At 33.6% G+C, this 14,309-nt stretch overlaps 1 protein-coding gene and 1 pseudogene across 1 annotated transcript; both read left to right on the forward strand.

The window, feature by feature from the left end:
• The first annotated feature begins 223 nt into the window (after positions 1-223).
• Positions 224-2,741, forward strand: LOC120255054 ((+)-neomenthol dehydrogenase-like). The gene is made up of 5 exons (XM_039262962.1): positions 224-406; positions 482-716; positions 808-885; positions 1,352-1,537; positions 2,163-2,741. Exons 1-5 carry the CDS (start codon positions 381-383, stop codon positions 2,538-2,540), a joined length of 903 nt encoding a protein of 300 aa, XP_039118896.1. The 5' UTR covers positions 224-380; the 3' UTR covers positions 2,541-2,741.
• A 5,950-nt stretch (positions 2,742-8,691) lies between these two features.
• Positions 8,692-13,845, forward strand: LOC120255055 (annotated as a pseudogene).
• Positions 13,846-14,309: the final 464 nt, after the last annotated feature.

The raw sequence follows: 14,309 nt of genomic DNA on the forward strand, positions 1-14,309 counted from the left end.
CCCACTTTTTTATCGCTTTATAAATAATCTAGCGATGTTCTTTCGTTCATAAAATGGTGTGCAGTCGTTGGATTGAAATCCAACGGCCCATATCTTACGAATCTGTGAACGTTGGCAGAGGATGCATCCTCATATGTATATATATATATATATTAAAGCTCAGGTTTTCAAACTTTTTGGAGAACTACTGCACAAGCCCAGGCTAAAAACAAAGTCCCTCACAGTCCATTTTACAGCATTTCTCAATAAAAAAAAGATTAAAATAATCTAAAAAAACTAATTGAAATAGACTTAATGTATAAAGAAAAGACTTGAGAACAAGATCCAATTCCATCACTCCCATCTCTTCTTCTCCAAATCACCATCATATTCAGACCACCATGAATTCAAGCTCTACTCTGCAACTGCAAGCATCTCTCTCTCACTCTCTCCCTCTCACTCTCTCTCGCGTGCGCACTACTAAAGGTGTTCCTTTGTGTAGGATCGCGGTGGTGACCGGAGCGAACAAAGGAATAGGTTTAGAGACAGTGCGGCAGCTCGCAACCCAAGGCGTCACTGTCATCCTCACGGCCAGAGACCCCAAACTTGGCAACGATGCTGTCAGCTCTCTTCAGCTAAGCAATGTCCTTTTCCACCCGCTTGATGTCAGGGATGATCACAGCGTCGCCGGCCTCGCCGACTTCATCGGAGCAGAGTTTGGGAAACTTGATATCTTGGTCAGTTGCTTGCTTAGATCTCTCAGCTCTGGTTCTTTTGTTTGGGTTTTTTTTTCTTTGAGGCATTTCGTCGAACACTTTGTGGGCGTAGGTGAATAACGCTGGTGTTTCTGGTCTTATTGTGGACGTGGAGGGATTGAAAGCTCTAAATATTGATCCGGAGTCTTGGGTAAGTAATTTTAATTAAAAATATTCTAATTTTTTTAAAAAAAAAAATTTATGAGATTTGGTTGCTTTTGGAGTTAAATTTCTAATGAAACTTTGATATTTTACTTGGTCATATATACCTTTGTTAATAATAATTATTTATTTATTTTATTTACTTTTTTCTATGAGATTTGGTTGCATCTGTGCAGTGCAGCTAGTTTAGAAAAATTAAACTAGTAAATTCATTTTATTCAAAATTTTTAATAAATATATTTTATTTAAGGGGTAGAAATGAATAATATAATATGCCTTTAAAAAATCTACAATTTTTTATTAATCCAAAATAAATTAAAAAAAATTATGAAAATATCGATTTTATCGTTTTTACTATCTTCTTTCCTTTAATTTTGAGTAATGAAATGAATAAATAAAGAAGGAAAAAAAACATTTATTTTTTATTGATGTAATTTTTGTTTTTCCTTGTGGAGTTATCTGGAAAGGCAACGAATGCAGTGATGGATACAGTGATCAAGCAAAACCATGAGAATGCTGTGGCATGCTTGGACACAAATTACTATGGTTGCAAGAGAGTCACACAAGCACTGCTCCCTTTCTTGAAGCTCTCATCATCTGCTTCAATTGTTAATGTCTCCTCTCTCAGATCAGAACTCAAGGTGAGTTCATATTAATTATTTTTATATCAAGAAATTATTATTATTATATATATATATCTTGATTAAAATAAATTATACTTTGTTTAAATCTGGATCTAGGTGAAATTATTATATTACAACTAACATTAAAAAGAATCTAAAGCTGGCATGAGATATGGATCCAATCAAACATAGTTTTAAAAAAAAATTATTATTATTATTATTTTGAATTTGTTTACTAAATTTTAATTTGATTAATACCACTTACAATCAATATTCTTTAAACTCAAAATTATATTTTCCAAGATAATAGTGAATTTGATTTATATTAACATTTATTACCAAAATAATGTTTCTTTATATGATTAAATATTGTTAATATATATATATATTGTGGAAGAAACTCACCTTTTTCAATAAATAAAACTATATATACATATGAATTGTTTGTTAGCTTCCAATGAAAAGACTCTTTCCTCCACCTTATTTTCCATCAACCCAATTTTGAAACCCTTAATGCACCAAAATTGAACATCTTTTTATAAAATTTAATTGTTAATGAAAATGCCACTTAATTACCACTGCACTAAAAATAGCCAAATATAAACTTCTAAAAATGTCTTATTTGAGTTCACTTGATTTTCAGAGGCTTCCTAATGAGAAGACCAGAGGAGAATTAGCAGACATAGACAACTTGAATGAAGAGGTGATTGAGAATGTGCTTGACAGGTTCCTGGAAGACTTAGAGAAAGGGAATCTGGAATCTGGAGGTTGGCCATTGATGTTACCATCATACAGCATGTCCAAAGTTGCATTGAATGCATACACAAGGGTTCTGGCCAAGAAGCACCCTGGAATGCGCATTAACTGTGTTCATCCTGGGTATGTAAATACCGACATCAATTGGCATACCGGAGTGTTGAAGGTCGAAGATGGAGCGAAAGGCCCGGTGATGCTTGCTTTGCTCCCGCTCGATGGACCTTCGGGTTGCTACTTTGATCAGATTACCATGGCTGAGTTTTGAAGATGTGACTCTTAAAACATTTCTGTTGTTGTTGCGATGAGCTTTTCTTTTTACAGGTAATAAAAGATAAACCAAGTTCGAAAATTATAATGTGTAGAGTAGGATTTGCTTATGATGAATATGACTTGATGAACTAAATAATCATTTGCCTTGACATGCCCTAAATAAGAGAGGTGAATGCTGAAAGCAATCAATTAAATATATTTCGATTTAGTTGATAAAATTCAAACTCAATTCTCTTGTGAAATTACCAACTGTCATGCAAGCAAGGCTCAACCAACTTTTTTCCTAACATCAAAAGATAACCCTCAAATTAGAAAGAAATTTACCATGTTGGCTTTATTCTCCAATCGTCAAACCACATCCAAATTTTTCACTCTGCTAGCAGAGCTATTCTCCTTAATAGTACTATTTTTGTTATCCCTAACTATCTTCTTTCGATCCTCCATCTCCCTGCATCCACTCTTGATTCTATCTCCAAGTTAGCCCGTAATTTTCTGTGGGGGAAAACTAGCAATTATAGTGGCTTCCATTCAAATGGATGGGCAATTACTACACTTAGAAAAAGTGAAGAGGGAGAGGGGGTATCCAAGACCTCAGGTTGACGAAACATTCTCTAATGGATAAAAAAATATTTTTTTATTGTGCTTAATTCTAATTGTAAGATTTAGGTTGATATTTTTTTAAAACAAAATACAGAGATTGGCACCCCTTGAGTGTTAAAAATCATCCAAATTCCTCTTGGTTTTTCAAATCCATTTCAAATTCTGCTAATTTTCTTAAAGCAAATTTTAGAATTTTATCTTGCAATCCTAGGAATCTCAATCTTTGGATGAACCCTTACTTTATGGATCTCCTGATTATGCTCAAATCTACTTTCCTAAACATGGATTTACCTTTGAATGGTTTTCTTTTCACTGAGATATGTCATCAAAACTCTCTGAATCTTAATGCTATTGAAAATCTTTTTGGTGCTAATCTTGACTGGAAGTGGATTAGAAAAATTAAAATTGACTTTTCCTCAGATAATTACTGGATTTGGGGTCCTAGTAATCATTGTGCAACCATTGTTTCTTCGGTCGATACTAGCCTCACTTCTGATGGCTCTTCCTAAGATCTTTGGAAATGATGGGATTGTATTTGGAAACTCTCTGTTATGCCACAGATTAAAACCTTTGTCTGGAAACTTGCTCATAGGAAACTTGTCACTAGAGCTTACCTTTACCACTCCAATATCGTTCCTCATACTCTTTGTCCCTTCTATTCTCTTTCTGAAGAGACTGCCAGTCACCTAATTTGGAACTGCTCTAAGGTTGCTCATCAATGGCACTTGCTCCTTCCTAATCTGGGTCTTAATCCTGTAGTTTTAAGCTCTTTTCAAAATGTTTCTTGGCTTACTTCTTCCTTCAAAGTCAGGGTTGGTGACTCTTGGGTGAAAGCCATAGTTGCTACCCTGGCATGGTTAATTTGAAAGGAAAGATGCAATTGGACATTTAAATCAAGACGGCCTAACTTCAACTCTTTATTACCTAGAGCTTTGAATACTTGTGCTAACTTTTTCAAGGCCTCTAGATTATTACAGGGAGTACTCTAACCTCATGGCCAATCAAATTTCAATTTCAGTCTACACGGATGCCTCTTGGAACATTGTCTCCAAGTTGGCTGGCCTTGGTTTTGTTATCTTAGCTAACCCTGGAAATATCCTCATTGCAAGCTCTAATTGCTCTCTGAAGGATAGCCCCGTTTAAGTGGAATTTGCAGCCATTGACTTGGCTCTCAAGGAATGCATCTCCCACAACTGGCAACCATCCAAGGTCTTCTGCGACTGCCTGGGCATGGCGCACCTTTTGAAAGACTATAATCCGACAATCGCTTGGCGTCTCAACGATGACATCAAAACTCTTCAGTAGATTTTAAATCATTTCCCCAACCTTTCTATGACTACTATTCCTAGAGAGGACAACTCCATTGATAAATTTTTAATGGATCATGGTAGCCTACACCCTAATCCGTCTCGTTCCTTCCTTGGAATGGACCCACCAAGATGGCTTGAAGACCTCTGCTCTTAGAGGAATTTCTACTTTTGACTTTTTATTTTTCTTTCTTTTGAACTCTGTGCTCTTTTGTTAAAAAAAAAAACCACATCCAAATTTGCCAAAACCATCCAGATTGGCAAGGTTCTAAGCATGTTTGGTTTTTCTTAATAAAGGTCAAACCACTATTTTCAGCCCTTGCTATTTCCATTAAAAGGCTTGATAAAAGGAAAGCATGACAGAAGTGATAAATGTTTATGGTTATATCAAGACTAAGAAGAAAATTCTAAATAATTATTTCAGGCCTACCTCAGCAGATAGAATAAAATTGAGCCCCATATTTAGACGCTCCTCAAGAAATACTGCAACACAACTGTTGGGAGTCCAATCCTCCCCTTATGCAACTCTGCAATGAATTTTATTCAAATAGACAACATCAACACATTTAAAAAATATTTAAAAAAAACACCTGAAGAAATGTTGTCATTTTAACATCCTTCCACCAGCCAAGTTAGACGAATGTAATAATAGTATGAAACTTCCAATATATGCAACTTTGAACCTCATATGCCACAGTAGAGGATAACATTTCCAACTAGGATAATTCTACATGAACTCAGAAAAATGATTAACTTCACGCATATCTACTTTATGATTATTGTTAGGAATGAGAATGGTAACACATCATTCACCAAGGGATAAAGAACAATAAATCAGAACCTTAAGCAGGACAATAGAAAATCATTCAAAAGTCTAATTGAGATTTAGTGATGCATGCATATCCAGAAGTATACGATTTTTATATAGACACATACCATTGGCTAATTTATAGTGGCCAGATACACCTTAGTATAAGCAAGAAGGAAATAACCTTACAAAGGATGTAATCATAGCTGTAGCATTTTAGGGGGCCGAATTTTACCTTGAATTGTTGAATTAATTCAAGAGGATTAATCTTGCGCTTGCTCTACTAGTCCTTGGCCTTTATCCTTTCTTTGTTCTTTTAGTATCGCTTCTTCTTCAACTTTCTCTTGGTTGTGGGCAACTACAAGAGATGCTTACTTGGAGTCATACTACAAATCCCAAGCTCAAAGAGATGGTGTCTCTTGGAGAAGAAACAAAATGAGGGAAAAGGTTAGATGGTACTTGGGAGAAGACTTAGTTATTTTTTCTCATAAGATGAAGCCAACCTCTCATTTCCTTTTTCAACAATTCATGTAGTTGAGGAATGAGAGATTCTCTCATTCAACAAGTGTCAAGAGAGATGACACTTGTGTTATGGACAAGCATGCATGATAACACTTGTGTTATGCCTAAAGCATGCATGATAACACTTGTCCCATGCATTGCGCCATGTGGACACAATGACAAACATGTGTCATATATGGCTATAATAGCCAAAGCTTGCAATCACATCTCTTATCATGTGATTGTACACAAAATCAGATGCAAGAGAAACCTGTAATGAAAAGAAGCAATTGAGGGAACACACACAACACAATAATATGAGTCAATATTTTTTATGATTTCATACAGCTTAGATGAAACACCTTGTCTGATACCTTTTAAACATAGCTTGGAGCAACAATTCCAATGCTAGCAACTTATATTTTTGAGCCCTACAGAAAATTAAAGAAAAAAAAATTATTCTTCCTGTACTTTCTCAATCTATTTTTATATAAATAACTAGACTTTAGTTAAGTTTCTTATATAGCTACATAAAACTCAAAACATGTGACTGATTCAAGCATGTAATGTTTAAATATATGATTAACTACACCAAAAAACTTCTTGTCCTGTAAACTGTATCAAAAGGTCTAAGTTAACAACACCATATTTCTAAACGTGTTTGAAACATAACATATGTGGGCTCCTTTCTTTTCACCCAGCCTTTAATTAGGATTGACCGGTTAAAAAATAAATGGATCACAAATCAAATTTTATTTTTTATGACTTCAAGAGATTATGGGTTCATGACTTCCATTAGGGGCAACCCCTTAATGTTAATTACCCTAAAAATTGTCGTAGGAACCTCCGATTAAGAAATAAGTGTGAACAAAGAAACAAGTTGTGATAATCAATTTCAATTATTTCCAATGAAATATGAATTCATGGATTTCATTGAAAATATAAGAAATTTGAAATCATCTTGACAATCATCTTGACTTATGGACTTGTATCCAAACTTGTGTCTTGGGAGTTTTACATTTTGGATTTGATTTGCATCTTGAGTTTGATTTGAATTTCAAGTTATGACTTCTCTATATTGATGAACCATAGACTTGATTTTGACTTTCCATAAGCTTCATCTCTTATGCTTGTAAAGCTTCCTTCTTGACTTATGAAACTCTTTGAGTCTTTGACTTCTGATGTCTTGAGACTACTGAGTTCAATTGTTGATTTATATAGATTTTCAAATATTGACTTGTGGAACTCTTTGGGTCTTCAACTTTTGATGCCTTGAGACCACTGAGTCCAGTTGCCAATTTATATGGATTTTCAAACATTGACTTGTGGAACTCTTTGGATCTTTGACTTTTGATATCTTGAGACTACTGAGTCCAGTTGTCGATTTATATGGATTTTCCAACATTGATTCTTTTCATATCTTGAATCTTGACTTGATTACTTTTGGTTTTGATTATATATGTGTATATCATGATATGTCGCTGCATGTGTGTCATCATTACGTTTGCATGCTTTGCTGCCGCCTCGAAACATATAAATTTTGTCGTTGTCTCGAGATATGCACCATTGTCTTTGCTTTGAGATTAACAGTGCATATTTTCTCTGCTATCCGTTTGCTTGCATAGATTTATTTATTTATCTATTTTAATCCACACTTATCATAGTGGATTCTATTTATTTATTTATTTATTTAGACGGCATGTGAGTACATAGCATGCACGCTTCTCATTTTTTTTTTATTATTTTATTATTTTTTTATCATGCGCGTATGCATTATTCTCAATTTTTATCTCATACATGTGTGCATGCATATAATGAAAAAAAATTTATGTCATGCCCATATGCATGCATGACATGCTCCTCAAACACATTTAATGCTTCTCATTTTTTTATTATCATCATTTTTTTTATTTATATATATATATATATTGCCATGCACATGTGCATGCATATAATAATTTTTTTTAATATTTCCATGTATATCACTTCCTGGTGGGCCCTACTCTTTTAAAATCAAATGATACTCACGAGGATTTGTTCTTTTCAAATTTTTTTTATTTATGTCAAGCATGTATGCATGCTTCTCATTTTTTCTATTTTTTTTATTTTTTTTATGTCATACGTGCTTCATTGCCGTCTTGAAATAAATATTTCATGACTGCCATAAAATTTATAATTTTTTGTTGTTGTTTTGAAATGAATAAGTCATTGTTGTCTGCGCCTTATCACTGCGTTGCATGCTTTGCTGTTGTATGCGATATATATCTCGTTATTGCTTTGAAATTTGTCATTGCCTTTGGGACAGGAATTTTAATCATTGACTAACCCATGGTGCTGCTTTGGATCAAAAGAAATGTTGTTTAAATACCAAACCTGACATATATCCATACTTATATTGTCCCCCTTATGATGGGCCATGCACTTTTGAATTTATATATATGTGTGTGTCTATTTTATACTTTCCAAATGACAACGAATGTGCAAATGAAAAGTGCACGTGCTTGCATGCATCTCTTAAGATTTATTCATTCTCATATTCATGGTGATCCGGGCTTTTAGATGTGTGAGCATGCATGCATACATACTACTCATTTTGAGAGCTCCATGTGTAACTCTTGTGTAATGGGACCCATTTTTTTCCTAATAAACCATGTACGTATGCATATATACCATTGCACACTTTTCAAATTATTATTATCATTTTTTTAAAATTTTCTTTTTTTTTATACCATACAACATCATGTTCGCAATGAGCCACGTGAATTGAGATATATATATTTTTTTCATTCTAAAAGGATGGCATATTCCAATTGGTTTCCAAGCTTAATAAAGTCAGTTACTATCAATGAATATATTAAAATATATGTTAAAGCTTTCGTTGCTCCATTTGGATTCATAGTAGCAATTGATAGACTCCAGAAATTTTAAATATGAAAATTACAACCAATCCAAAATTTACACAGAAGGCAGGTAATATGCAGCTTTTTGTACTTGACATCGGAGTGCATGCTATCTCAATTCATATATATATATATATATATTCTCTTCTGAAATGTCTGGAACTATCCACTCATTTTATTTTATATTTTTTTAAATGGTGGGCCCGCCTTTAGATTTATATATTTTATGCATGTGAGCATGTTTGTCATTTTTTCCTTTTATTTATCTTCTTTTATTTTATTTTATTTATTTATTTTTATTTTTATTTTTCATGCACGTATGCATGCATATAATGAATTTTTTTAAAATATATAATCTGTATATAAAAATGTCAGTGATTACATAGTTGGAATTTTGAACCAACTTCTTATTGTTTCAAATTGAGGTGAAACTATATATAAACAATTCAATAAATATGGTTATTTCACACATTACACCATTTTTAGGTTTTAGAGGCAATCAAATAGAGGGGTTTTAAAAAACCACCTCTATAATAAAATAGGTTTTTTTCTTCATGTTTTTAGAACCGGTTTAGTTAAGGAAAAATTACTTGCATACCCCTATAAAACCATGAAATTACTTAAATACCCCCATAAAAATACTATTTGCTTGCATACCCTCATAAAATTAACTTTTTTACTTATATATCCCTTCCGTTTGTTACCGTTAGCCACCGTTAGAGTTTATGGAATTAATCATACTTCCCACTTAACCCAACTTAACAAAATTACCTAATTACCCTTAACATCATCCAAGGTCATAATTTTTAGTATGAAATTATTTGTTATTTTCTAGTATGAAATTATCCAATTACCCTTAACATCATCTAACTACCCTGAACATTATCCAAAATTACCCAATTACCCTTGACCATAGTATGAAATTATTTGTTATATATTGTTACACGTTGTAATTTTTACCTATTTTTAGGTTGTGTTTGTAAAGATCATGTGATAATGTAAAATGTTTTAGAGATGTTTGTAAAAACCTTAAAAATATGAATTTATTCAAAAATTCATGATTTTTAATAATTTTTAAAAATAGTTAAAACGTATATAAAAAGATATATTGGTTATCTATAATTTAAATAATTTAAGTCTATGAAATATAATAAAAAAATTTGATGGGTATATTAACAAACTCATAATGGTCATTTGTTGAATGAAATGAGTAATAGCTACAAAATAAGAAGAAAAAAATTTCAAGGGGTATATAAGGAACCCCATTTTGGTAATTTACCCTTATTCCATCCATTGATTTAACATTAAGAGTCAACTTAACCATAGGGGCATAGAATCAAATATAATTGATTTGTAGGGGTATACAAACAAATATCATTTTTATGGGGGTATTTAAGCAAATTCATGATTTTACAGGGGTATGCAAGTAAAAATCCCTTTAGTTAAACCTTCTACACAAATTTTGTTTTAAAAAATAAAAAATAATTAAACCACCATTATCTCTCTCTCTCATTCTTCCTCCCTCTCCTCTTCGTGCCCACCTTCCCAAACCCCCTCTGCGGCTGTGGCAGCTGCTCTCCCCCTCGTTGTCCTCCTCGGCCGCCCTCTCAAGCCAGCCCTCGTCGTCATCCCCATCTCTCAGTCCGAGACCCTCCCAGAATCCCTCATCGATGATGAGAAAGTCCGTGCACTCGAAGACCACCTCACCTCTGATCCAGATGACATCAAAGCCCTCCGATCTCTACTTGAGCTCAAAGTAAAGACCAATCTACTCCCCGATGCTATTGCCATCATCGACAGCCTCATTGCTCTGGAACCCGATGACAAGGACCTCCCCCTCGTCGGTCTCTTCTCTCTTCTCCTCCCTCTTCTTCTTACAAAGATATTCAATGTCCAGCTAGTTAATCTTATGATTTTTTGTGGTGTGTGCAGGGCGAAATCATATGATGTTGGAGATGAGAATTTGTTTATCCTTTTGCTTTGGAATATCAAAGTCTCATCCCTTTTTGGCTATAAACAAGTAAATAATATTGTACCCCTTTGTTATGTAATATTTGTCGTGCGCTTCAGGTTTGGAATCTGCTAGGAATAGTATGAGTTATAACAACTTTTAATTTTCCATGTGCTGTTCTTGGTAAGTTAACATTACTTTCTTCTGATCACTAATGCTGCAGTTTAAGAGATGTTGTCCTTATAGGATGGAATGCCTGCATTGCACTTGTCTGTGGAAACTGTGTTGTTTGGTAAGCAAATCCTCTTCTTTTTTGGTAGAAATAAGTTGATCTGAGAAACTGATGGTGTTATTAATTTCTGAGTTGAATTTATATATACATATGTCTATTTGGTAAGATTTCTTATGACTAGCCCTCATCTACATATTTTTTATTGCAATATAATTATCCTCAAGTGTAAATTCATGAAACTTAAAATTTCACCCATAAAGTGTTGATGGTAATATTTTAGATGTTTCTGGGTTCTTGGGAACTCATCCATTTCTAGGCTGTCTTTCCATCTTGGCGAGCATCCATCGTATTTATCTTTGATTCCAATGTTTTCTATGTCTGTATTTGCCTACAAACGAGCTTACAGATCATATATACTTAATTGTGATCATATTTATACAACTAGAAAGAATTATCATTGTGCTTATATTCTTAAGTGAGCCATGACGTGATAATATGCTTATGGAGTTTGTTCATATTATGCATTGCAGGAAAGGTGCACCAACAACTCCTTTAATCACAATTGCGATGACTGAGATTGTTGCTGGGTTCTGGAGAAGAACAATTTACCTGGTACAATTTTCACTTCTTTCTGTAGAGGGGCTGAAATGGGTCAACAATAGCTTGTGACAGATGGATACCTCTGGTTTCATTTACCGGAAATTCCAAGGTATTGAATTTTTGAATCCCTTTTTAACTTGTTCATGCAGTCTCATTTGTTATCCTCAAGCCATAATCTTGTTATATTAATTCTTTTACTTAAGCCACGAAGAGTAATTCACTCATTTCTAGCATCTTTGCAAAGTTACATTGAGTCATCAACCACAGAAACATAATTAATAAAAAGAAAGAATTAGTTAGGATTTAAAATCTAAAAATTAACTTTGCCATGTCTTCTTGCCGGATCTTCAATTAGTGCCATTATTGGCATAATGGCATATTGTTAAGTCCGGTGATTCCTTATGTAATGACTTCAACAAACGTGTGAGCCATCAACATGTAGTATCACTTGAAAATCATTCCCATGAAGATCAGAAGGTTGATCATATTTGTTGTTTTTACAACGGCTTGTCTTTATCTCCATTATAGATTAGTTATCATTCCCTTAAATCGTTTAGAATTATATTTTTCTTTGTTGGTATTAAAATTCTTAGACTCTTTCTGTGCAGAATATTTTAATCCTGTTGTACACATTTAATATCATTCTCTGTATTATCATACAGGTTGGGCAGATGGTTCAACAGATAGTCAATGAGCAGTTTGGAAAATGCCTACTTGAACTTAGTGGAAATAATGCTATAATTGTCATGGATGATGCTAACATCCAACTTTCTGTACGGTTGGAAAATAATCCATTTATTGGCCTTACTGTTTTGCCTCATTACAAAACTAGTTTTGAATAATCTCTTTTTCTTTTGATGCAGCTTCTTCATGAGAACATCTATCAAACTGTATTTGATCAACTGATTGGTGTTTATAAGCAAGTGAAGATTGGTGATCCTTTAGAAAAAAAAAGGTACCCTGTTAGGACCATTACACAATCCTGCTTGAAAAGAAAACTACGTCAAGGGTATTGAAGTTATTAAATCTCAGGTATAGTAGACATCTTGATACTAAAAATGCATCTTTTATTTTCTTTCATTTGGATTATTATTATTGTTGTTGTCAATAAGGTCATAAACAAACTTCGAATGTTGCACTGTATACTCTCTTTATATATACTATTTTTTTATGACCTACAAGTATCATATTCTTGCTGATAGTAAAATAGTGGTTTACTTGTAAGGATAGGTATCTTCTTCTAGAAGTCTGCTGTGGATTTTAAGATTTTTATCAATACTAGTATTTATTCATCTTCATCATTTCTTTGTTTGTAATTTTTTTTTTTACTGGTTAAAAATATGACCATGCTACTTAACCCATTTTGTGCAGAGAGGGAAGATCCTGATTGGAGGATCCGTTATAGAGGGAGAGAGTAACTTTGTTCAACCCACAATTGTGGAGATTTCTTCAGATGCACCTGTTGTTATGGAGGAATTATTTGCTCTGGTCCTCTATGTCATGAAATTTAAGGTAATAGACCCAGCTCGTGGGTGCTCTTCTTTTTCTATGATTTTCATTCATATTTGTCATCCTTTTATTTGTCTATCAAAATCATTGCTTGTACCTATTCCTGTCATTAATAATCTTGTATGATAAATGAATTGATATCACTTGATCTCTTTCTTCTATAGACTTTAAAAGAAGCAATTGAGATAAACAACTCAGTACCACAAGGGTTAAGCTGCTCCATATTTACATGCAGACCGGAAATAATATTCAAGTGGATTGGGTAAGTACAACTGTGGGTGTTGTCTTTGGCCATCACTTATGAGACATAGCACATATGAATGAAATTGTATTGTCTTGTCTTTCACCTTGTGTTGTAAGCTTTTATTGTCTTGGATTCTAGTTTTAAGGTGTATGTTAAACAAAAGCAGTGGGACAGAAAAAGGAAAAAAAAACCTTTTAACTTGAAAAAGAAATCTTTATGTATAAAAGATTATCTTTGTTGCTTTGTATATATGCAAGTATGCTATCATTATCATTAACAAGAGTATCTGTTATTTATATTTTGGAATCTAAAATCTAAATTTGTTTTTGCTCTTGGTAAAGAATAAAGTGGTATAGTTTTCATCTTAATTGCACAGGTCCATTACAAAGCTTGCCATTTTCCTCCTCTCCAGTGATTCTATTGTGTTTTGTGTGATATGCAGACCACTTGGAAGTGATTGCACCATTGTGAATGTAAATGTTTTTACAAATGGTGCTAAAATTGGTGGTGTTTTTGGTGATGAAAAGGCCACTGGCGGTGGCCGAGAAGCATAAAATGACTCATGGAAATAGTACATGCGACATTCTAAATGGTACAATCAATTATGGGAGTGAACTTCCTTTGGCACAAGGAATAAACTTCGGCTAAATTCTGCCTCAGGTAATATTCAGCTTCCTTGTTCACACATAACTTACTATTTATCATCCTCAGCATATCTCCCCAATGAATCATTACATGCTACTCTTGCATGCACCTACATCTTTTCATTTTTGTTTTCAGGTGATGCGCCATGCATCATTTGTGCAGATGAAGATAATGTTCCTCCAATACACCCTTTCTGGACTGCACAACTTAGTCCCATGGTAAGTTAGTAATGTGTAACATTTATAAACATGGCCAACTCTAAAATTAGTGTCAAATGTAATAAAGGTTGTCGTATACCTCATTGGTACTCATTTGGAGACAGTTTTTTTCTTTTTCTCTTTTTTATATCTTTAAAGAAGAGTTGCGGAGCCAGATAATCATCTACCTAAATCCATTAGAAGCTAGGGCTTTAAGTAGTTTTCATATATTATTGTATCCATTAGTTGCAGACCAAAAAATGCTTTAGA

This window comes from Dioscorea cayenensis, unplaced genomic scaffold, assembly GCF_009730915.1.
Source record: "Dioscorea cayenensis subsp. rotundata cultivar TDr96_F1 unplaced genomic scaffold, TDr96_F1_v2_PseudoChromosome.rev07_lg8_w22 25.fasta BLBR01000809.1, whole genome shotgun sequence".
NCBI lineage: Eukaryota > Viridiplantae > Streptophyta > Magnoliopsida > Dioscoreales > Dioscoreaceae > Dioscorea > Dioscorea cayenensis.